The 21,792-nt window shown below is 38.6% G+C and overlaps 2 protein-coding genes across 3 annotated transcripts; both read left to right on the forward strand.

The window, feature by feature from the left end:
- The first annotated feature begins 775 nt into the window (after positions 1 to 775).
- On the forward strand, positions 776 to 6,495 carry slc35f6 (solute carrier family 35 member F6). Its single transcript, XM_015011352.2, has 6 exons — positions 776 to 988; positions 3,654 to 3,726; positions 4,171 to 4,342; positions 4,546 to 4,761; positions 4,855 to 4,965; positions 5,875 to 6,495. The coding sequence occupies exons 1-6, from the start codon at positions 780 to 782 to the stop codon at positions 6,360 to 6,362; spliced, it is 1,269 nt and encodes a 422-aa protein (XP_014866838.1). The 5' UTR covers positions 776 to 779; the 3' UTR covers positions 6,363 to 6,495.
- Positions 6,496 to 17,163: 10,668 nt separating this feature from the next.
- hlx1 (H2.0-like homeo box 1 (Drosophila)) lies at positions 17,164 to 21,269 on the forward strand. Of its 2 annotated transcripts, XM_015011348.2 has the most exons (4): positions 17,231 to 17,897; positions 18,258 to 18,440; positions 18,563 to 18,747; positions 20,370 to 21,269. In XM_015011348.2, exons 1-4 carry the CDS (start codon positions 17,423 to 17,425, stop codon positions 20,715 to 20,717), a joined length of 1,191 nt encoding a protein of 396 aa, XP_014866834.2. In that variant the 5' UTR covers positions 17,231 to 17,422; the 3' UTR covers positions 20,718 to 21,269. The 2 variants fall into 2 exon arrangements, with proteins under 2 accessions (XP_014866835.2, XP_014866834.2); XM_015011349.2 differs by lacking the exon at positions 18,258 to 18,440 and having other exon boundaries at positions 17,164 to 17,897.
- The last annotated feature ends 523 nt before the right edge of the window (positions 21,270 to 21,792 follow it).

Here is a 21,792-nt window from a genome sequence, read left to right on the forward strand (position 1 = left end):
AATCTGGCCTTGAGGCCTGGAATTGATTAATGTCTTAGTGAACAAGTGAGTGGAACATAAAACATGTCAGTAAAATGTTTTGATTTCTGGATTGTCAAAGTTTTGTCTTTTTTTTTATATGGCAAATATCTGTCAGCAGTTTGTAAATTCTTAAAGAATGTTCTGTATTTGTTAGTTTTACAGTTTAATACTTATGTAAAAAGCAATTGTGAGAAAGTTCTTACTGAGGTTATGGGTTAATGATGGGTGTGTACCCAAAGAGTCGTGGCCCAGGGGCTTTCTTTACCTGAAACATGTCAGGTAAGGTCCTGACATGTTTCAGATCTTTATTTATTTACAACATCAGTACTAGGAGCAGATGATATAACCCAAACTAAAACATGGAAGCCAACCAGCATGTGGATATTTAATCTGACAAGCTGGGCAATGAGATCATAAAAGAAGTTACCAAAAGGGCTCTGGTAACTCTTGAGGAGCTGCAGAAGTCCACAGCTCTGGTGAGAATTAAATTGGACTTATATGAAAGAATGCCGAAAAAAGCTGTTCTTGAAAAAAATCACATGTATTATAAAGATTGATTTGTAGTTTGCCAAAGTTTGGAGTTATTTTGTTCAATTGTAGTATTTAGTAGTGAAATATAAACAAAAAAAAAAATACACGAGTCCATCTTGATAGGAATCAATAATCAGAATTGCAGTTTTCAGTCACATCAAGTGAGTTTCTGCCCTCCGTCATTTCCGGACGTCCGTGAAGGCAGCACGCCGTTAGGTCAGCTGACTATGAGCTGTCATGTGGTGTTCACAGACAGCCGAGAGTATGCGGAAAGTGCATCAATAAACAACCGGGCTCCCTTTAAAGAGAGCACACAGGTCGGTGGTTGTTGTGTTACAGGTTCGTTTCCATCCTCCAACATGGCTTGGACAAAATATCAGCTGTTCCTGGCGGGGCTGATGCTCACAACTGGCTCCATCAACACCTTATCCGCAAAGTGAGTACATTTAGCTTTATTTTTTTTTAAATAGTGTTATGTGTTTAAAGTTAGTTGATTACAGTATACTTGAATAACTTAAATCAGGTTAGAACATCATAAATTCAACGCTTATTTTCTTCCATTTTATCTACGTGAATTAGTCGTTATTGAGTGTTTCATACATTAAGTCGTGTTTCAGTTTTTTTTTTTTTTATCCAACAACACAGGTGTAGCTAGCCGTTAGCTGTTAACGCCAAATGGTAAAATACTTTGTCTTGTTGTCAAGCTAGGTGCCAAACAACGTTGTCTATTAAGATGCTTGTGTAAAAAGCATCAGCAGTCAGTGAAATATTGACGCAAATGTTCCTGTTGATAAGGTTTTGACAGGAAACGGTTGCTAATGAGAAACAAACAACCCAGTTTTTGCTTACCGCAAATCAGACGTCTAAATTAGCATTGGTCAACTCTTTTAAGAGTTTAAGGCACCTGTGCTGAATAAAGCTCGATTAAATGTATCTTACTTCGCAGGGCTTCAAATGAATAGCCTTGTTTTGCTAACTATATGGTACACTGAGGTCAATGCATGACTTGCTGTCATTTGGTCGTAAAATTCTCAGTATCAAGCATAATATCCAACAATAAAACAAACTGCTAGAATTTGCGTTTATGTTTTATTTCGCTAGATTTTAGTTATTACTTTTGAGTAGAAATGATGTAAATTTTACAGGTCCTTATTCATTTAGATGAATGCATTTTAGTTTTCTTAAAGAAAAGAGTAAAATTACCAGCAACAGTGTCTATATTTTAACTAACTTTACTATCAATTAATTCACTTAAATTAGATACCAACTTTTATGTTTTATATTTACAGACTGGGGTACAGTTCAGCATTTCAGGATCAGGACATCGATTTAAAATGTCTTAATCTAGAATCGTTTGAAAAGTACCTCTTTACAGCTTTCTTGAATTAATTAAACTTTACCAAGACTTTTAATTTATTCCCCCCTGAAAACAAGATTTGCCGCTTATTGGCAACAGCAGCCTCAGAGTTAAGAAGCTCAGGTTTTTAGCAAGTTTGGCTTCAGCATTAGTCTTGTTGATGTTAAACTAGTTAAATGTTGCAAACAAATTAGAAAAAAGGGGAACTGCACCAACATTTTCAGCTCAATACAAATCAAAATGTTTGGGTGGGTTAAGAAAATATGCTGTTAGAGTTAAAAGATTATCATAAATTACATTTCTAAATGAATCTAACTAAAGTTTTAATAGTTTCAATGAATAATATTTACTACCTTCCAAAATGTCTTTATAGTGTTTCTTAGTTTGTGTTCTGCTTTTTAATAAATGACAAGTATGCTTTATTTTTTAGCCTATTTAATAATTTTGTCATCCAAACAAAATTGGCACATTCCTAATGTTAGTTTTGAAGAAAACAGCTGAACTAACCAGAGTAGATGATAAATAATATTTAATTACTATTTTGTCATTAAAGACAAAATAGAAGCAAGAATACATTTTGCACTGAAAGGAAAAATTGAAACGGAGGCAAAGTGATAAATTCCAATTTATTCAAACTATGATATATTCTACTGAAACTTATGCAATGCCTTCTGTTTCTTTGTCTTAAACATTTATCACATTAAGCTTATACTCTCTCTTGGGAGCTGTTGTAAAAATAACATTTTTGATTTCAGCATTATTAAAACAGAAAGTGAATTGAAACAAAAGTGAACTTGGCTTTGTTTAAGAAGCAGGACTGAAATGTCTTGATTGTTACTGATTGGACTTAAAACTGAAATCCGAGGCTAAAGAAGGAACTCTGACTGGAAACGCCTCATTTGCAGTCTGACTGTAAAGTTTCAAATGTCACAGTTGTGCGTTTTTCAATCTAAAGTCATAGAATAATCAGGTTTTCTTGAGTAACAGCCTGAAAGTGAAGTACATATGATCAACAATTCTATTTTTAAATATTAAATAATCTTTTCCTATAGAAGGTGCATCACATTGGTGAAACCCAACATTTGGCTTTTTTAACTTCTCCAATATTTTGTGATGTCAGCGTTGTCCTTCCTGTCTCTCGCTTCCATTTCCTCGTGTCGGGTTCTATTGAAAAAGAATACTTGCTTCTAAAGAAAAACAAATCCCTGCACTGTCATGTTGCTCAGAGGGGAACTCTGCTACTTGCAGGTTAGATTTCACTACAGTCACATGACGGCTCACCTGTCACAGAGCCACTTCCCGGCAGCAGAGATGGCAGCTCAGTCATTCTGCTGCTGCTTGCATTTTGTTTTAAGTGCTGTGGAAACGTATGTAAAAGCAAAGTAATGCTGTAAAACAGAAGATTATTGTAGATATTGACCTGTTAGATTTCAAGCGAACATTTGAATCCTGACTGACATGCGAGGACACGACTCTCACGTGTCAGTCATGCTTCTTATGACTAGCCAAAGGCTTTATGATGACCTAAGCACTCATTAACCACACAAGTAAAATGCAGCATCATCACCATTTTGTCTGCGTCTGCAGTGAGTCTGGCCTGCTGACATTCACACTTGTATGTCAGACATTATATTTACTGTATTTGCTTCCTGACATCTTTTGAAGTCTAGTCGAAAACATTCACCGCCATCATGCTTACTCGTGTGTCAGTAACCAATCTGCATGATGTGTTTTTCTCTGACAGATGGGCTGACATGTTCTCAGCAAAGGGTTGCCATGGTAACCCTGAACACTCCTTCTCCCATCCATTTGTACAGGTATAGTTGTATGCTTTAAATGACATTTTATAGCGGAGATTATTGAAATTTTTTGTTCACAGAAAAGGGCACATGTGATGTATAAACTGGTTGTCTATCTGAAGTATTTTCAACTTGTATTATATTCCTATGCACTGAAGAATCAGTGTTTTACTGAGCAGTGTAGGTCTTTTGCAATTATGTTCACAGTCAAAGCAAGACTGTATTGACTATTGTAACCTCATAAAGTAGTAATTTTATGAGGCAGGAGAACAACTTCTGTTAAAGTGTTATCACAAAGAAATGCCTGGGAACCACAAAGAAATGTTAAATATCGACAAGTCGTATCAAAATGTAGCGGAAAAATGCTAGCATTAGCCTGGCACTTCAGTAAACTGTTCAGGGAAACATTGTCGGCAGAAGTGAGATTTAAGTTAAATCACCGGTGACTTTCTCTCTTTCCAGGCTGTGGGAATGTTTCTGGGCGAGTTCAGCTGCCTCGCCGTCTTCTACATCTTGCTGTTCCATGACAGACGCAGCCCAGAGCCGAGAATGAACGTCGGCCAGAGCTTCAACCCTCTACTCTTCTTCCCTCCTGCAATGTGTGACATGACGGCCACGTCCATCATGTATGTTGGTAAGTTCAGCAGAACGACCCGAGCGGTTCGGATGGTTTGTTTGCTGGTTCAGTTAAAGAGACTGATTGGAAATCTACAATTTCAATCATACATTAAGAATCAATAATTAATTTATCTTCATTAATTGGGTAAAATAACTTTTTGCAGTGTATCTGCAAAAAAATTCTAGTCTTGTTTGCAGAACTGTGTTTTTCTTTTCTAGCTCTCAACATGACGAGCGCCTCCAGCTTCCAGATGCTTCGCGGCGCCGTCATCATCTTCACCGGTCTCCTGTCTGTAGCTTTTCTGGGTCGTCGGCTCGCACCCAGCCAGTGGCTCGGCATCTTCATCACCATCCTCGGCCTGGTGGTAGTGGGACTCGCCGACTTTGTTAGCGGCCACAGAGATGACTCCCACAAGCTCACTGACGTCATCACAGGTAAAAACTTTCTCCAAGGCAAAATCCTTACATAAAGACAAAATGTTTTAATTAGATTTAAAGTAAAGTTGAAGTCCACCTTCTGCTCTGCAGGTGATCTCCTGATCATCATGGCTCAGATAATCGTTTCGGTGCAGATGGTGCTGGAGGAAAAGTTTGTCTACAAGCACGATGTTCATCCTCTTCGAGCCGTTGGCACTGAAGGTAAACAAGTTAATAAGTAAGCTACAACAACAAAAGTGGTGATATAACAATCTTTAAAAAAAGTTCACTAATTTGGCAGCGACGTGAATACCACAAAACACACCAGACAGGTAAGGGACAAGGAATCTGTCATCTACTGATACTAGTGGCAAAAATGCCTGAAAGAAAACTATCACTAAAATTAAATTGTTTATGATCATTTCCATTTTAAGCGTATATTAGTCATTTACTGGGTATTGACTGCGTCTGAACCGTTACTTGATGTATCAGTTTGTCCCACGGCACTTTGTAAGCTTTATGGAATTTCATGTAGCCTCTGTTTGCAATAATATAATCTACAAATGTACCTTCAAGGTCTTCTCTCAGCTATCAGTAGGCCTGTTGCAACAAACACACTTCTGTTTCACAGTCCAGTGACCTCATGTGTTTTCTTAATGTAAATTAACTGGTATGAACTTATGGATGATATGTTTAACATGTCCCCTAGTCAATAACTCCATCTTCCCAAAGAAATCAACCATAACTTAGTAGTTTTCAAATACTGGAATATTGCTTATCATAAAAATCCCAGAATGTTAATACTGAGTTTTATGTAAATTGCAAAACCCATAAAGGAAAAAAAAATCCTTTGAGCCTCCCCCGAAAAATTGCCACCCTGGGTTACCACCCCTGTAAGGCCAAGCAGGGATAGAAAAGTTGATGGCTAGAGGTAAAAACAGAACATATTAGAGGCTAGAAAAGATTGAGCAAAATCATTTATGATTTCATAAATTCTGTATGTTAAAATCTCAGCACAAGTTACTTTGGTCACAAAAACTTCAGTTTTTTTTTTTAGGTGAAATTTGAGCTGATATTAGTTTGATTTCACTTAAACAGCTGGTTGATTAAATGTGTGTTTTCTACCCTCAGGCTTGTTTGGTTTTGTCGTCCTCTCCCTGCTGCTCATCCCCATGTACTTCATCCACGTCGGGGACTTCAGCGACAATCCTCGGCAGGTCCTGGAGGACGCGCTGGATGCCTTCTGTCAGATTGGATACAAGCCCCTCATCCTCTTGGCTCTCCTGGGCAACACGGTCAGCATCGCCTTCTTCAACTTCGCCGGGATCAGCGTCACCAAGGAGATCAGCGCCACCACCCGGATGGTGCTGGACAGCCTGCGTACGCTGGTCATCTGGGTGGTGAGCCTGGCGCTGGGCTGGGAGAAGTTTCACGGCCTGCAGGTTCTGGGATTTTTGGTCCTGCTGACGGGCACGGCGCTCTACAACGGACTGCACCGCCCCCTGCTGGCCAGGATACCGTGGTGTGCTGCCAGGATGAACCAGGACGATGAAGGCAGCGACGCAGAAAGGGAGAGACTGCTGAATGAGGGGAGGGTGCCGGCCAGTGAAGACACATAAACTGAGCTGAAACACTCTGCAAAAACAATTCCACAGAAACTGCAGCTCCTGTAAATGCTGTCAGGCGTTTTTTACGCATTTTCTGTCCATGCCTCAAGTTTTCACTGATCTCATAAAATGCTGTAATATGAAACTGTTTTTAAAAGTAATTCTTTAACTTTTTTTTTTTTTTGCGTGGAAGGCGCCTTTCTATTCTTACAGAGAACTTAAGTCTCCTGACAACACTTTCTTAAAGATGACTCAATTTGACTTCATACATTCATTCATTCATTCAGGGAAAAAAACAAAACAAAGTCACTGCTGGCACACTTATCAGTCCTCCTGCTGGGAATAATTTGTACAATCCCCTTTTATCTGTCGACTAGCACTTACTCTTATAACATTTCACACACTAACAGGTTTTCTATAGGATTTAGGTTTGAGAGGGCAACTTTGTCTGTTGAACCGGTACGGTGTTGTCTGGGTTAATATGCTGTTGAGACCCATTGACAATCTTTAAACTGAATTTTATTTAAATCACCCTGGTATTTCAAAGAGTTCATATTGGGAGGCTCTCTGAGATTACATGGGCAAAAACAGGCCCACAGCATTATTTAGCAGTGCTTTTCCAAATTATTTATTTCAAATTAAAGCCAGTTTACTGGCATCACTCCTAAATAACTGCTCGGCATGCAGATAGTTTTATGCTAGTTACAGAAATCTTGGGAGCCCCATGATACAAGTGGAAGTTATACCAGATAAAGGTGCTTAGAAATCCTGATTTGCATAAAAATGTAAAGATGGAGAATTTTAAACTGACTTTAACTAGATTTTAAAAGAATCTTCTTTTGGTGAGAAGTTAGGAAGATTTACAGAAATTCATTTGGGTATTGTGTGTTCTTATACTGCCAGTTTCTTTGTTGCACTTATTTTACTTTATAACTGGAAGGCGGCTTCCTGGTTTGAGGTCAAATGTATTCCCCAAACTTGAAAGTGAAGTCAATGTTAACATTAACCCTTTCATGCATGAATTATGATCCTTTGTCAGGATTTTCTTCCAATTTTTTTATTTTATTTTTTTAAGGCATAAAAAAAGGTAGGGGAAAAAAAATTAAATCTTTTTAGGTGATCAATTGTAATTTTCTCCAAATACAAAGTTATTTGAAAAATAACATCAGTAGTATTGTTCTTTAGGGGTTACCTGATGTCAATTTTTTTTTTTTTTTTTTTTTTTTTAACCTGCAAGAGTCGTCTACAGTAGGAGGAGGGACCGGGTTGGTTGGCTTGCTTTTTTGTCTGTTGGCCATATTGGATTTAACAAAATAATTTCTTGCATTTGCAGCTGATGGCCAGTAGTTGATATATTTTATGATGCATTAGTGTCCACTTCAGTGGTCTGTGTGCATTTATAACATAAAAATCCACAAGAAGAGCAAGAAAATGGCTTTTAGATAGTGACCGCTATGCATGAAAGGGTCAATTATTCTGCAAGGTGAAGAATTTGTTCTTGTCCCAAAATGTCAGACAATTACAAGCTAGAAATGGAAGAAGCTGAAAAACTTGAACATCACAACGTTTTAAAGGGAGTGTTTCTGTGTAAGAGGAACTTTTAGTTTCTTAGGCATTCTTGAAGAAGCCAAAAAAATGTTTTGTGTAGTTTTTTCTAATTATTTTGCTCTTATTTTTAGTAAAGAAGCTTGAGAAGCTAGTTTGGTATTTGGAGCAAAAATACTAGAGTGCACATTGGTGGGGGAAAAAATCCCCACGACTTCTTTTTCTGTATTTTTGAATTTTTTTTTTTTTAGGACAGTCATCTCATGTGTCAACTCTGAAATGAGAAAATTTCATTTGTTGTGCCAAGTTTTCTGCTTCTATAGAGGCAGTTATGTTTCCTTTTAAATAGCACTACAGGTACTTTAGAAATGTATTGCCAATTTTTTAAAATCTCAGTTGGGATGATTCCTAAAATTAACAACTTGGAAATGATCGAAAACTCTGACATGTTTTATTTTTCAGAGCTTCAAGAGTGCCCTGTTGACTGTACAATGAAGAATAAAAAAGGGAACTTTTATGTATTTACTCAAATGTGCAAGTTAAAGTTGAAGATTTTATAGAATAAAACACACAAAAATCCCACACATCTCACTAGTAAAGATTTAGTGCCTTTTAGTTTCTAGATCATTTTAAATTGAATGCATTATAAATTTAGCTGTAAAGTAAGACTTTTGAATATGCTGAATAATAAACATGTATCTTAAGACATTCAGCTGTGATTTCTTCTCTTCATGACATTAATGTACACTGCATATATGAGTACAATGTGGTAAAGTTTCAGGTTTTTGGACATTTTGCAAACTATAAGTTAATTTTATAATACTGAATATTGGAAAAAAGAACACTCAGCTCTAAGGTCACTTTTTCAAGCCAACCAGCCTCCAAAGATCGTTTTCATGCTTTGGTGGAGGTCAAAGGTCAAAACCAGAGATCCCCAGAGAACTGTATGTGAAACCATGCTGAATTTAACTGAGCAAGAAAGAGGAGCATCGTATGTTAACTGACCACACACACATACTGACTGGTTTTAATTTGGTGTGTTACAAAGGAGCTCCAACTCAAAATCCCACACACCATGTTTTCATGTGCTAAGCCTGTTTCTGTACTCTGCATGCTGACATAAAGTTGACTCTCCACATATTATTGAGCTGTCTGCTGATTGTACTGTTCACAGAGACTTGAAATAACTGAAAAGATACAGAGATTTGCATATGTTGGAACATTTTCCACATGTTTGTTTGATCTTTGAACATGTGAGAGAGAGAGAGACAGAGAGAGAGAGAGAAGCACCAGTATGTAAACACACCACCGAGCTATTTGTGAGGAACACCTGCATCTGTCCGCACTAATCAATTCAAGCAGGTTTGTCTGAGTTCAACGAAATTCAAAAACCTCCACTTATTACTCAATACTAAGTCAAGCCCAAAAACCTCTTGCATGTGGTGGAGGAGGACATTTTATGACATGAAACTGAAAGTTTGTGATTGAACCTGTGGAGAGAAACTGTTTACACAGATCAAAGCTCTACCCACTAATGAATGTACGGCAGTTATTTATTAAAAGCTTTTTTTTTTATTCTTTAAAAGTGCTAGCTAGCACCTCCTTATGTTCAAATTAAAATATTTCAGAACAAAGTGCAGTGAATTCTGTACTTTTTCTACCTCAAATTGAAGCTGACTGATACAGTCACCTTAGTTTAAATAGGGTTTCTCCCATTGGATCAGGGATAAAAACACACGGATGAATTAAACTGACTCAGACAAGTCTTCTTGTTCACAAATATTTTAAATAAATATTTCCATTTAAATATTTTCTTCTACAGAGCTGAACATGTAAGTGAGGCAGCTCTCAACTCTGGTCTATATCTGCTAAAAGTATTTATTAAACTGATATGAAGCAAAATTATCATTAGCTTAAAAACTTTGGACATTTTTAGTGCCACACCGGCACACAAACACTATTTTGCTTTAAAAATATCGTAATAGATGGAATTCCCCACGACATAAATTACACGCAGTAAACTCTCTGCAACGACTGTTGTAGCCGCTGGGTGGCGGTGTTTCGCTAAAAAAGAAAAATCTCGTCCTCGATTCGGACCTTCCTGTCCACAAGAAACGAAAAACGGAAATTGCATTATACATTTACATCATGCTTTAAAATCATGACATCTAAAATACTCGCTAAACTTCAACATCTAGATGTACAGTTAAACTAACATAGAGGCATGTTTTGTGCATGAAAATTTTAATTAAAAAAAGGTAACACTGTAGCAAGAGGAAACTGTCCTGCATTTGCCCAAAACATAAAATGTCCTGAGCTCTGCTGTTGACAGCAGCTGGATCTGGACCCGCAGCCTCTCACATATAAATAAAATAATAGATATAAAAGATGGACAAAACAACATAAACGAGCCTCCAGGGACAGAGCGGGGAAAACCATTTCCAGTAGCTATTGGCGGGACAAATTTGTCCCATAGGATAATGTGGACTGTCCCCTGAGACAGACGGATAGATAGATAGATAGATAGATAGATAGATAGATAGATAGATAGATAGATAGATAGATAGATAGATAGATAGATAGATAGATAGATAGATAGATAGATAGATAGATAGATAGATAGATAGATAGATAGATAGATAGATAGATAGATAGATAGATAGATATTTAAAAATGTTATCTATTTTTCTGTGATCTGGCGTTTGAGGGTTTCAAATTCATCTATTTGAAAAAAAATCACCAGATGTATTTCATTTGTATGTTTTTTAACATATAATTGGCAATTGTTTCTCTTATTATAAAGAAATTATCCGCTTATAATGGAAGCTTAATATGACTCTATCCAATTAGTTTTTATAAATATGGGAACGTCATTTCTTGCGCATTAACCGTGGGGCGCATTCGCAGTGCAGAGCCGCAAGAAGCGACTAATCTGTAATGTAAACACACGGATCTCCCCACGTCTCCAAGTCACTATTATATTTAAAAGCTCCCATTAAAGCAAACCATCCTCAAGTTGTTTACAACTGAGGGTGGGCTGAGGTGCGTGTGGTTAGTCTACCACTCCAATGTCCAGCTAATGACCACTTGATGGTTTTAAATTTGACCGAGGTGAGAGTGATGGGGGGCGGTCTGTCCTCCCTCATTCTGAATGCTCTTCAGGATGTCCTTCGTTATTTACTGGACATTATTCTATTGTTTTTATTAATGTAAAAAGCTATTGGTGACCTAATAAACCTGTTCCTAGCTATTGATAATAACATTCCGAGAAACTGTTTTTTTTTTTTAAGTCTTTATCGTATGAGATTAAAAATGACTTTTTCTCCGAGCTTTCAAATTATTAGGTTTAGTTCAGGCAACAATCATGTAAAAATAATAGTGCAAACATTTTGTTAGAGCATAAAACTTATAAAATGTAAAGAAATAACGTTTTCTTTTTTTCTTTTTTTTTTAAATAAAAAAACGCTATATCTTACATGTCGGGTACATTTTCTAACAATAAAGATCCACCAAGCGTTTTAAATAAATAATTCTAGTTAAATATTTGAAGGTTGAAAACTGCATTTTGAGCCTGTGAAAACATATATCATTTATTTAAACTCTTTATTCATTTAAAGGAGACCTACAAGTGCACAAATATAGGAAACATAATATGTTAATAATTCCTTTCAGTTTATTCCATAAAACAAAAATAATTTGTACTTGTTCGACAAATACACATTTTCTCCAAATCTAACAGCTAAATTTATATTTATAAATGTTAAGATAATGTTGGTTTTAGTATAAAGTATTAAACAGAAAGTCATCATCCTTATTGGATATATATTCAAACAAAAACAGACGATAAGTCAAATTTAAGCAGATCTGTTTAAGGTGAAAAATTAAATGAGGTCCACATTTGCAGAAATGAGATTTTAGTCACTGGGGGGAGCTGCTTGTTCAGTCACAGCCTTCAAACACTCATTAGTGCTTTTACAAAAATTGCTGGAACATTTTCTGTGCCACAAGAAGGCCTTGTTCACTAGTTTATACATATTTAATATTTGCACTGTCAGGCAACTTAAATCTATCAACCTTAACTAATAAAAACAAAGAATTTACATTTATTTGACTTTAATAGGTGTTAATAATGCGCAACATGTTTAAAACGACATGACTGCTGAAAGGCCTTCCTGTGTTGTCCAAAGTCTTCATTAATGTGATATCATTAGACATAAACCAGATAAGAGAGACAAGCAGTTGTTGTTTGACATTTTGAATTTGCTTCAGTTTTAAGTGAAAACTGTCTTCACTGAACCTCTGAGAGAGGTCATGGTCTCATAGACGTGACGTGCTCAGGGTCACATAAACGGGACAATCATGTTTTGAATTGACTTTAGACGTAGCCCTCTCTTCGTTTCTCTCTTCTCTCTGTGAAAATGATGGCAGCGTGCCATACAGAAGTCTGTGTACAATGGCCCAGGTCCCATTAAATCTGCGAAAGTTCCTTCCTGAGGTAAACATTGCCAGAAATAGTAATCCTGGCCCGAACTGGATGGGGGTCTTACAGGAGGGGAGCAATAATTCTCAGTGTAATAATGGGAATCGCTTCATTCTGCCCAGCTGCATGGGTCGTAAACAGTCCGAGGTCCTCATTCAGTTTTTTTTTTCTTCTCCTCCTTCTGATAAGGCTTCCTGAAAAACACGCAGGGAGCAATTAGGCAACAACAATAGAGGCTTTAAACTTCGGGCAGTGCACAGTTGCACGCCTTTGTTTTCATCTACAATGAGCATGTGACTCATAAAAGCTTCAACATTGTGTTTTCATGGTGTTTGTTTAGTCTCTGATTAGCTTCATGGCAGAGTATGAACGCAAGGCTGTCAAGTCAATTAGGCAAGGATGTTGCTCCGTTTCAAAACGCCGTGACCTCTTATGGAAAATGATTGTCAGAACTTCTGCTTTTTCTAAAACAGAGCTAAAACACAAAATCAAGCACAAATAGTCACATGTCTGCCTCAAAGATTGAAACATAAGGACAAAGTATTGGCGTCTGCAGCGTTTAATTGATTGTTAATTATATTAGACAGCATTTCTCTGTAGTTTCTACTGTATAACTAGAATATTTATATTGTCTGCGGGGAGCTGCAAGCCCCACTTTCCATGAAGGGTCACAACATTATGATCTAATGGAAGAGAATACATCTGTTTCCACTTCAGGAAGAAATAAATAACATATAAATATATAAGAGTTTATTTTTAAATACATTTTGAAATTAACATTTTAGAAATAGAAGGTGCAGACTCGAGGTCAAACGTGTAAAAACTGTTGCTGTTTATTCCGAGTTACTAGCAATTCACTGTAGAAGGATCCAGATAAAGTTAATGTGAAAAAAGTGATAAAACATTTCCCTGTTGGATTTAAAACTGTGTGAGTCACGGCAACCTGCAGCTTTGTGAAGGGGTGGGGGATGAATGCGTTAACTAACACAGCTCGTCCTGAGAGTGTCTCGTTTCCCATCAGTCATTCTGCTCTGCGGAGGTTAGACTTGGAGGAGAGACATGATGATGATGAACACCTTCCAGGACGAGTCTAGCAGAAATATTTCAGCGTTTTTACGCATCGTCCGTAAATCAAGCGTGTCGTTTTTATTATGTAAAATTTTCAGAGTTTTATGGTTTCAGAAATGACATCATAATATGAGAAAAGAAGAAAAAGCGAGGCCTCACATGCATGTGAATGTTTTTTTTTTTTTTATATTATAGTGACATTAAAAAGTACTGAACTGTGTCACATTTTGGATTTTGTAAATAGGAACCTCCATATATTTTATTTGAGTTTTGAATGACAAACCAACCTAAAGTAGAGCACAAAAGTTAAAGTATAAATTATTTCCAAAACTCTGAAAGTTTGATACCCACCATAAAAACCAGAGCAACCAAAAACCTTCAGAAGAGCTAAACCGAGTCCGCTTGAATGTAATTTAATCACATTATAAATCCTGCTGATCTGTGAAGGTCTCAAAGGTTTGTTAAAAAAGGTTTAAAGTGAGATTAGTTTTCAAAGGAGTGTCTCAAGATTTGGACATCTCAGAGAGCTGCTCAGTCCATCATCTGAGAATAAATAAATATCTGCAAATCTACCAAGACAGGCAAGGAGGTGATTAATAATTTCCTGTAATAAGAGATACAAAGATCCAGAGCTCAGGTGTGAGAATGTGTTGACTGAACTATTAGTGTCGCAATAAATAAAGCAGCCTTTTTATGCAAAAAGCGCAAGAGGAAAGTCAATGCTAAAACAAAGCAATAGAAAGTCATGTTTTCATTTTTTCACTGGATAACAAAACAAACTTGAGATGGGACGGGACCAAAGTGTAACTTTTTGGACCAAATCTAAATGTGTTGTGGAATACGGCTCATTGTCCTGAGCAAACAATTCCTTCTGTTAAACATGATGGTGGCAGCATCATGGTATGAGGAAGCTTTTCCTCAGCAGGAACATGGCAGCTTGTCAATGTCAAAGGAGATGATGGAGCTAAACACGGGAAAGTCCTGGAAGAAAACCTGTCAGGCAAAAAAAAAAAAAAAAAAAAAACTTTAAACAAGGGAGAGAGGCTCACCTTCCACGAAGGTACTGATCAGGTAGAGAACATACAAACGTTTGCCTCTTTTGTTAGATTAAAAAAATGCTAAGTGCACTTAACATTAAATCAATATAAAACACAGTGAACCTTGTAGGTTTAAGGTGATGAAATTAGGAAACTTTCAAGTGAAACGAAATCTTTTGCAAGACACTCTTGACAGACTACATTGCTTAATTTTCTTCCCCCCATTTATCCAATTATCTTCTCACTAAACCATTTCTGCAAACGCGCGTCATGTACCTCCGCAACCTTCTCTTCTCTTCTCTCCTCGCTGCGTGGGTATAAACGCTGATCCGACGTCTGTTTTCTCAAGTGCTTTCCACTGAAAGAGCTCATCAGCACCTGAAATAACTCGAGGCGCGCTGCGCACCGCCACATCCTCTTCCCTGGATTGTTTTGACTGCTGGACGGAGGGCAAACGTTAAATGTCATTTTTCTAATTTTAACCCGGAAAAGTGTCACTCGAAAACACCATGATAGCGGGCAGCCAGGGTCATCGGCGCTTCCGCCCGCGTGAATCGGGACTAAATGAGTGCGCGGAGGGCCTTCAGAAGCTATTGTTTCCAACACATGCAAGAGGAACATGCGATCGGAGTTTGGAGCTGGAGGAGGACGAGGAAGAGGTGTTGGGGGTGGCGGCGGGGGGAGGGGGGAGTAAACAGTGAATATCAGACTGTAAAAGAGTGGAAGGAGGGTCGGTTTTGACTGAGCGCAAAACGCGCGGAGAGAAGGTGAACCTGCGCGTTTAAAGTGAGAATCAAGCAGCCGAAAAGGCCATTTAATCACCCGATTCTAAAACCTCGCTGGCCAGGAGCCAAGCGGCGTGAATCTTGAGAGGGGCCTTGCGGATGAAGTATCGCCTCTGAAGTTAATTGTGTTTTGCGCGTAGGAGGGGAATAGATTTCCTCTGTTTATTATGAGCATGGGGACGGATTTGCGTCACCGTGCAACTTGCAGGTTGAGATAAAGTTGCACAAATATTGAACAAGGGAAGTTCTAACAGTCATTATAAAGTTTCCCTCCTCTTCGTCTCCGGAAGAAATAAGGATTTCTGCTGCGTCCTAAAATACTAAAACGGCTTCTATTTTAGGGGCATATCTAACAGGCGTATCCGCTCATTTAACACGAATCAGAGCCCATCAAAAACAGGATGAGACGGAGCTAATAGAGACTCTCCTGGGCGTAGCTTCATGAGAATGCGCTGTTGATCGTTTATTACCTGACCTATTTATAGAGACTTGCAGAAGTATTTATAACGCCTAAACATTTTTTCCCCACACATTTCGTTAAATTAAGACCATGCAACAATGTATTTTAGTGTGATTTCTGTATGTCATCGACAAAACTGATGCGGAAGGAAAATGAGATATTTGCTTTCACCTCGTTTTACAAATAAGCGTCTGAGTCAGTGACGACCTTTCACTGCAGTAATACCTGCAACACTTTCAGCTTCCAGCTTTGCACATCTGTTGGTGGACATTTTTGCCCATTCTGCTTTATAAAAAAAAAAAAAAAACCTTAAGCTCGGTCAGACTGGAAGGAGAAAATCTGCAGCGCAATTTCCGTACTCTGCCAAATATTCACAGATCTGGACTTTGATTGGACCATTCTAAGACATGAAAATTCTCTGACGTGTAACATACGTCTGACCTCATGATGAGTTGTGGTCCTGCTGAAAGGCCCAGGATCAAGTCCTGTGAAGCCTTAGCAGTTTGTTTTCTTTAAAGCTTGCTCTGTAATTAGCTTAATTAATCGTTAGCCCTGACCAGCTTCCATGTCCCTATTTAAAAAAAGAAACAAAACCCTTTCAACAGAATAATGCTCCCACCACCGTGTGTCACAATTGCTTCTGTTTTTGTATTTTATTATGTTTGTGGTAAATGTTTCTCTCAAAAAGACAGTTTTAGCTCTTACATTGGGCTTTACTTGTTATTGTATGAACCTTCCAGACCACTCAGGTCGTCTGGTTTGGGTCTCCTTCTCACCCCCAGAACCAGAACCAAACTCAGAGAAGCAGCATTCAGCATTTCAAACAGATGAAACACTGACATGGAGGCTAAAAACCCAACTTTTTAGAGTTGGCTTCAATTTGTAGTAACTGGATCATTGATCGACATATTGGTGATTCTGAGTATGGCATTTGAGAAAATGCAATATTTATTATTTGACTCACAGTTGGTGACTGTATGATGTTTGTAAAACAATTTGAATGTGACTTATTTGGGGGTGTAAGAGTAAACACAGTTGAACAAAAGTGCACACCACACTTTTCAGATTTATATTTGTACAAAGAACAAAAGCATCATTTTTCTAACTTCTGTGTTGGTCTATTGCTTATAAGTTCCCAATAAAGTTTGATGCTGTAAAGTGACAAAATCTAAAAAAGCTTGAAGTGTATAAATAGTGTTCTGGGCTGAATGTCATACTATGTTTCTTGGTATTTTTGTGTTATGAAACTGACCCCAAAGTGCCTTCTTCAACTCAGTTTACACGAAGAATCCAAATTAACGCGAACCTTCGGCTGTAATGACTGCTTTAGTGCGTTATGTGGGTGAGGAGTGGGCTCTCTTTAAGTGATCAATCCATCATCTCGGGATCAAAATTGCTCCCTGCTCATGTGTTCGAAAGAGACAGAGAGGAAAAGAGAGAGAGATCGTCTTAGTTTGCAACAACAAACGATATGAGTAAAGGCGACGCACCTATTGGCTCAGAGAGCGACCAATCAGCGTCAGCGGAGGAACTTCGGAGTGGAACTTCGGGGTTAGTTTCAGACCAGTGAGAGCGTTTTTGGCACAACCAGGACGCGCATCTGTCCCCCTGAAAGCGTTATCCGTGCTTATCGTTTTACATGTCTGTCTTTTTATAACATCATTCGAGAAACAATACGAGTCGTTAGAAGCTCCGGGATGTACACCGCCGGGCTCAACCCGTTTTACGCATCCAATTTCAGCCTCTGGTCGGCATACTGCGCCGGAGGCTTCGCTGTGGATACCATAAAGAAGCCGTCGTTTTGCATCGCAGACATTTTGCAAGCAGGGGATGCGGAGAACATCCCCGGATCGTCCGCCCTCATGGTGCACATGGGACACCACCATCACCACCAGCAGCAGCAGCAGCAGCATCGCGCTCAGCAGGCGCACTCCGGCGGCTCTCCGCTGCGCCCTGCTCCCGTCGCGCCGGAGTCTTCGTCGGTGTTCGGAGCCAGAGTCAGCCCGGCGTCTCCGTACCACAGACACGGACTGCAGCTCACCACCGTCTCTAGGACGCCGTTCAACTCCCAGCAGGCGCCCCCGCCTTCAAGTAAAGACCTCAAATTCGGAATCGATAGGATTTTATCCACGGACTTTGATCCAAAATGCAAAGAAAAGTCTTCTCTAAGAGGTGAGCGGCAACTTGATTGTAATAAAACATTTGCAGAGAAGCATCCAGTCCTAACAGCCACATTTTAAGCGATTATCCCCAAGAAATATTTACTTATGAACTCATCAAGCACAGGGATAGGCAGTTTAGAAAATGAAAGCAACAAACTAAAAGCAACTCTGTGTTTTGCGTTTAAGAGAGCAAGTTAGCACAGACTCAGGAGCCCCTTAACAAGAGGTCACACAGGTCATGATCATCAGAAAAAATCCACATTTGTACACAGACCTACTTCAAAACTTTTTAGGGCCTACTCTAAAATTTTCTCCCTCTTTTGCTTGTGTCCAAACTGACTGAAGCCCATCATCTCTCATTTTGTAACAGATCTCACCTCCATCGTTAGCTCCAACCGTCAGTCAGGCCTCCACATCCCTATTCAACCTCCAGCCAGCCCCTACTTCTCCTCCATAGACCCCGGGATGAGCGACGCGTCCTCCATGATGGGCTCACTAGGCAGCGGCAGCGGCAGACACGCAGGCCAGCATCAGTTTCAGGACACCTTCCCAGGTAGACACCACCCGTAGAGTAGAGCATCACAGAGAACACTGCATTTCCATGTGTGTTTTCAACCTTGAAACCCCTCTGGTGGTGCTTTAACCCCATGTCCTCCCTTGTTGTCTGTTGTCCAGGTCCCTACGCAGTGCTCACGAAAGACACAATGCCTCAGACGTACAAGAGGAAAAGGTCATGGTCGAGGGCCGTGTTTTCGAACCTGCAGAGGAAAGGCCTGGAGAAGAGATTTGAAATACAGAAGTATGTCACCAAGCCTGACAGAAAACAGCTGGCAGCCATGCTGGGGCTCACAGACGCTCAGGTAAGACTCAGGTTAAAGTGCACAAAAGTGATTGAAACACATTTTTGGCACAAATCCGTCACACAAAAACTGCTCAGAGAGAATCATTCATGTAAACATGCGCTAATGAAATCAGCCAGAGCTCAAATCCAGGATCAGGATAAAGTCCGACTTTGTCAGTGTATATTAAAGCGAAATTAATTACGTCCACCATTTTCATTCTGTAGTCACATCACTGAACAACATTCACAACGACACAGTTTTTTAATTTAAGAAAAATCTGATAAATGCTTTAGGATGTAAATGGAGATGATAATGATATTCCTCAATTTTCTCTTCAGTTTTGATTCAGCCTCCATCGGCACATTTTTCTCTTTTATGTTTTAGACCTCGTGGGTGGGGGGAATCATAATGTGGTTAGATTTCCAACAAAATTGGAAATAGGTTTCGGCCAAGAAAAGCTGGATCGGTACGTGTCTAATTATCAGGAACAGAAGTGCAGTGAGCTTAGGAGCTTTGGTGTATTTTCATTTATTTAAAGAGGAAAGACAAGCTGTTGTAGCACTAGCTTCAGATCAAAATGAAAAACAAAACAGTAAATTGTGTCCAATTTACTGCCTGAATCAGATCTGGATTGTTGCCGTAATAATTATACAGGGATGTTTCATTTTCCTGTTTCATTTTCCTCTTTTGCAGAGCAAATCTGCTACCAACGCCATAGGGCATCCACATCCACTGTGTTTCCACATCCACTGTGTTATTTATCAAAGTTGCCATGACAGGCAAACCGGCAAATTTTTAACCACCAAATAGGAAATACAAAAAAAATAGCAGCTATATATATATATATATATATATATATAAAAATATAATTAGTTTTGCAGTGTTTTCCCCTCCTCCATTGTACAAAAAAAGAGTTCTTGCAATTTAATAAGAAACAAATTACGAAATACAAAAACGTCTGCTGAATAATAGTGAGTTAAAAACATAACTTCTTCATTATTCACATTAAATGCAAGCAATGACATGGTCGCTTCATGTGCACATTTTACTTGTCCAAGTGTCTAGAAGCTGCAGCCTTGGCCTTTAACTCGACATCATGGTGTCAGTGAGGTGACGGTTGAAAAAGGCCATCATATCTTTAGCAGTGTCTCACTGCCTGATTTTTGTTTGCAGCTCATCAGTTAACATGGAAATATCAGACAATTAATTTAACAGTGTGTAAAGATAAAGATCATTATTATTGTGAGGCATTTTAATTTCATGCAGTTGTTTCTGAACTGCTACTGAAGTACAAAGATGTGTAAAGGTTCTGCAATGAATTTGGAATATGGTTTTAATTTTTTTTTCTATATTTTCACCCAGCTTAAAAAAGTATATGGTAATTGTATCTAACTGCAATATTCATATTCCATTTAAACTGTGTTGCTCTGTCTGAGTACAAATATGTTAATTTAAAAAATGGCGAATTTAAAAGATATGTTTTGGCCTACATACATTTGATGGAAGAAAATTTGCCTCATAGGAATCTGTTAATTGTTCTTTTATTTTTAAACAACAGATCTTCCAGTATTTTCCCCCAAATTGTTACAAAACATAAGAAAAAATAAATAAACCGAGGCGTGTTTAATGTGTGTTCCCAGGTAAAAGTGTGGTTCCAGAACAGGCGCATGAAGTGGAGACACTCCAAGGAGGCCCAGGCTCAGAAGGACAAGGAGAAGGACGAGAAGCCGGAGAAAGGAGCCTCAGAGGCGGGGGGACTGGAGCCGAAGGAGCCGACAGAGTCCGAGTGCGAGAGCGAGGCTCGGAGCGACAGCGAATCGGACGAAGCCGAGGAGGAAGAGAGCGGAGACGGACATTTGGACATTTCTGAGCTCAACAACAACAACAACAAGACCAGCGTGATCATGAGCGGGAGCGCGCAGGCGGCCACCGCGGACTCCAGCCCCACGCCCACGGACACGGCCACGGCGTCGCAGGTCTTGATATGAAAAAGAAAGAAATAAAGAAAATCAGGCCACGAACAATGAAGAAGCGTCTGTTAGCCTATTTTTGTCTGAAGAGCCTCGGTGACATTAAAGACCCGCGGAGTGTTTAGCGTCTGCATCCGGAAACAGGTCAGTTCACTTCCAGCGAGCAGCAGCAGGAGCTCAGAGACTGGTTCATTCTTGCACACTATTTTAGCCCAGCAGGCAGGAGGAGCATGGTGGGAAAGTGTGAATTTTATTAGATTTTGCTGTTTTGTCTTATAATTATTTTTCATCGCTTTAATAATAAAACCGGACATAATTTAAACTTATGATTACTGTCTTGAATAGAGCTGCAGAGTTGAGGATGATGATGATGATGATGATGACAACGATGATGATGCGATTGCGGATTTTATTGTTATTGCAGGAACCACTCGACTTATGTTGTAAATGAAATCTTTGGACAACTGCAGTATTATTACATATTTGTTTGTTTTGATACATAGATGTGCTATTTTGTTAAAAATAATTTGCACTGAAAAAATGTAAATAAAATGTTTTTACCTGGGAAAATCTATTATTATTATTATTATTATTATTATTATTATTATTATTATTATTTTATTATTATTATTATTATTATTATTATTATTATTATTATTATTATTATTATTATTAGCTTACTTATTACATTATACCAGTGCTTGGTAAACTTTCTAATAATACCAAAAATACCCTTTGCACTCCAGTTAAGAAGATAAATTATTAAAATCGTAAATAAAGGAGATGAAGAGGGCAAAAGATGACTATTAATATTATTATTAATGTACAAGGGCTCGGGAGGTTGTTTAATCCAAACAAATAACCATGGAAAAAGTCCCATTATTAGTCCAATTATTAATTTTGGCGCATAAATACACTTTAGGGATGAACTCTGTGCACTTGGAGCCTGCACCAAGGAGGGATCCAATTTATAGCCTGTATACATTTACTGGCTCCAGATAGCAGCTAACACTCGGGGTGACTATTTTTCACGCATTTAAAAATACAATCCGCCGCTTCTCCGTTTATGGTGCTGCTAATGTTCTTCCTCCGC

This window comes from Poecilia mexicana, unplaced genomic scaffold (assembly GCF_051168715.1).
Source record: "Poecilia mexicana isolate PSO_F unplaced genomic scaffold, ASM5116871v1 scaffold_21, whole genome shotgun sequence".
In the NCBI taxonomy this organism is placed as follows: Eukaryota; Metazoa; Chordata; class Actinopteri; order Cyprinodontiformes; family Poeciliidae; genus Poecilia; species Poecilia mexicana.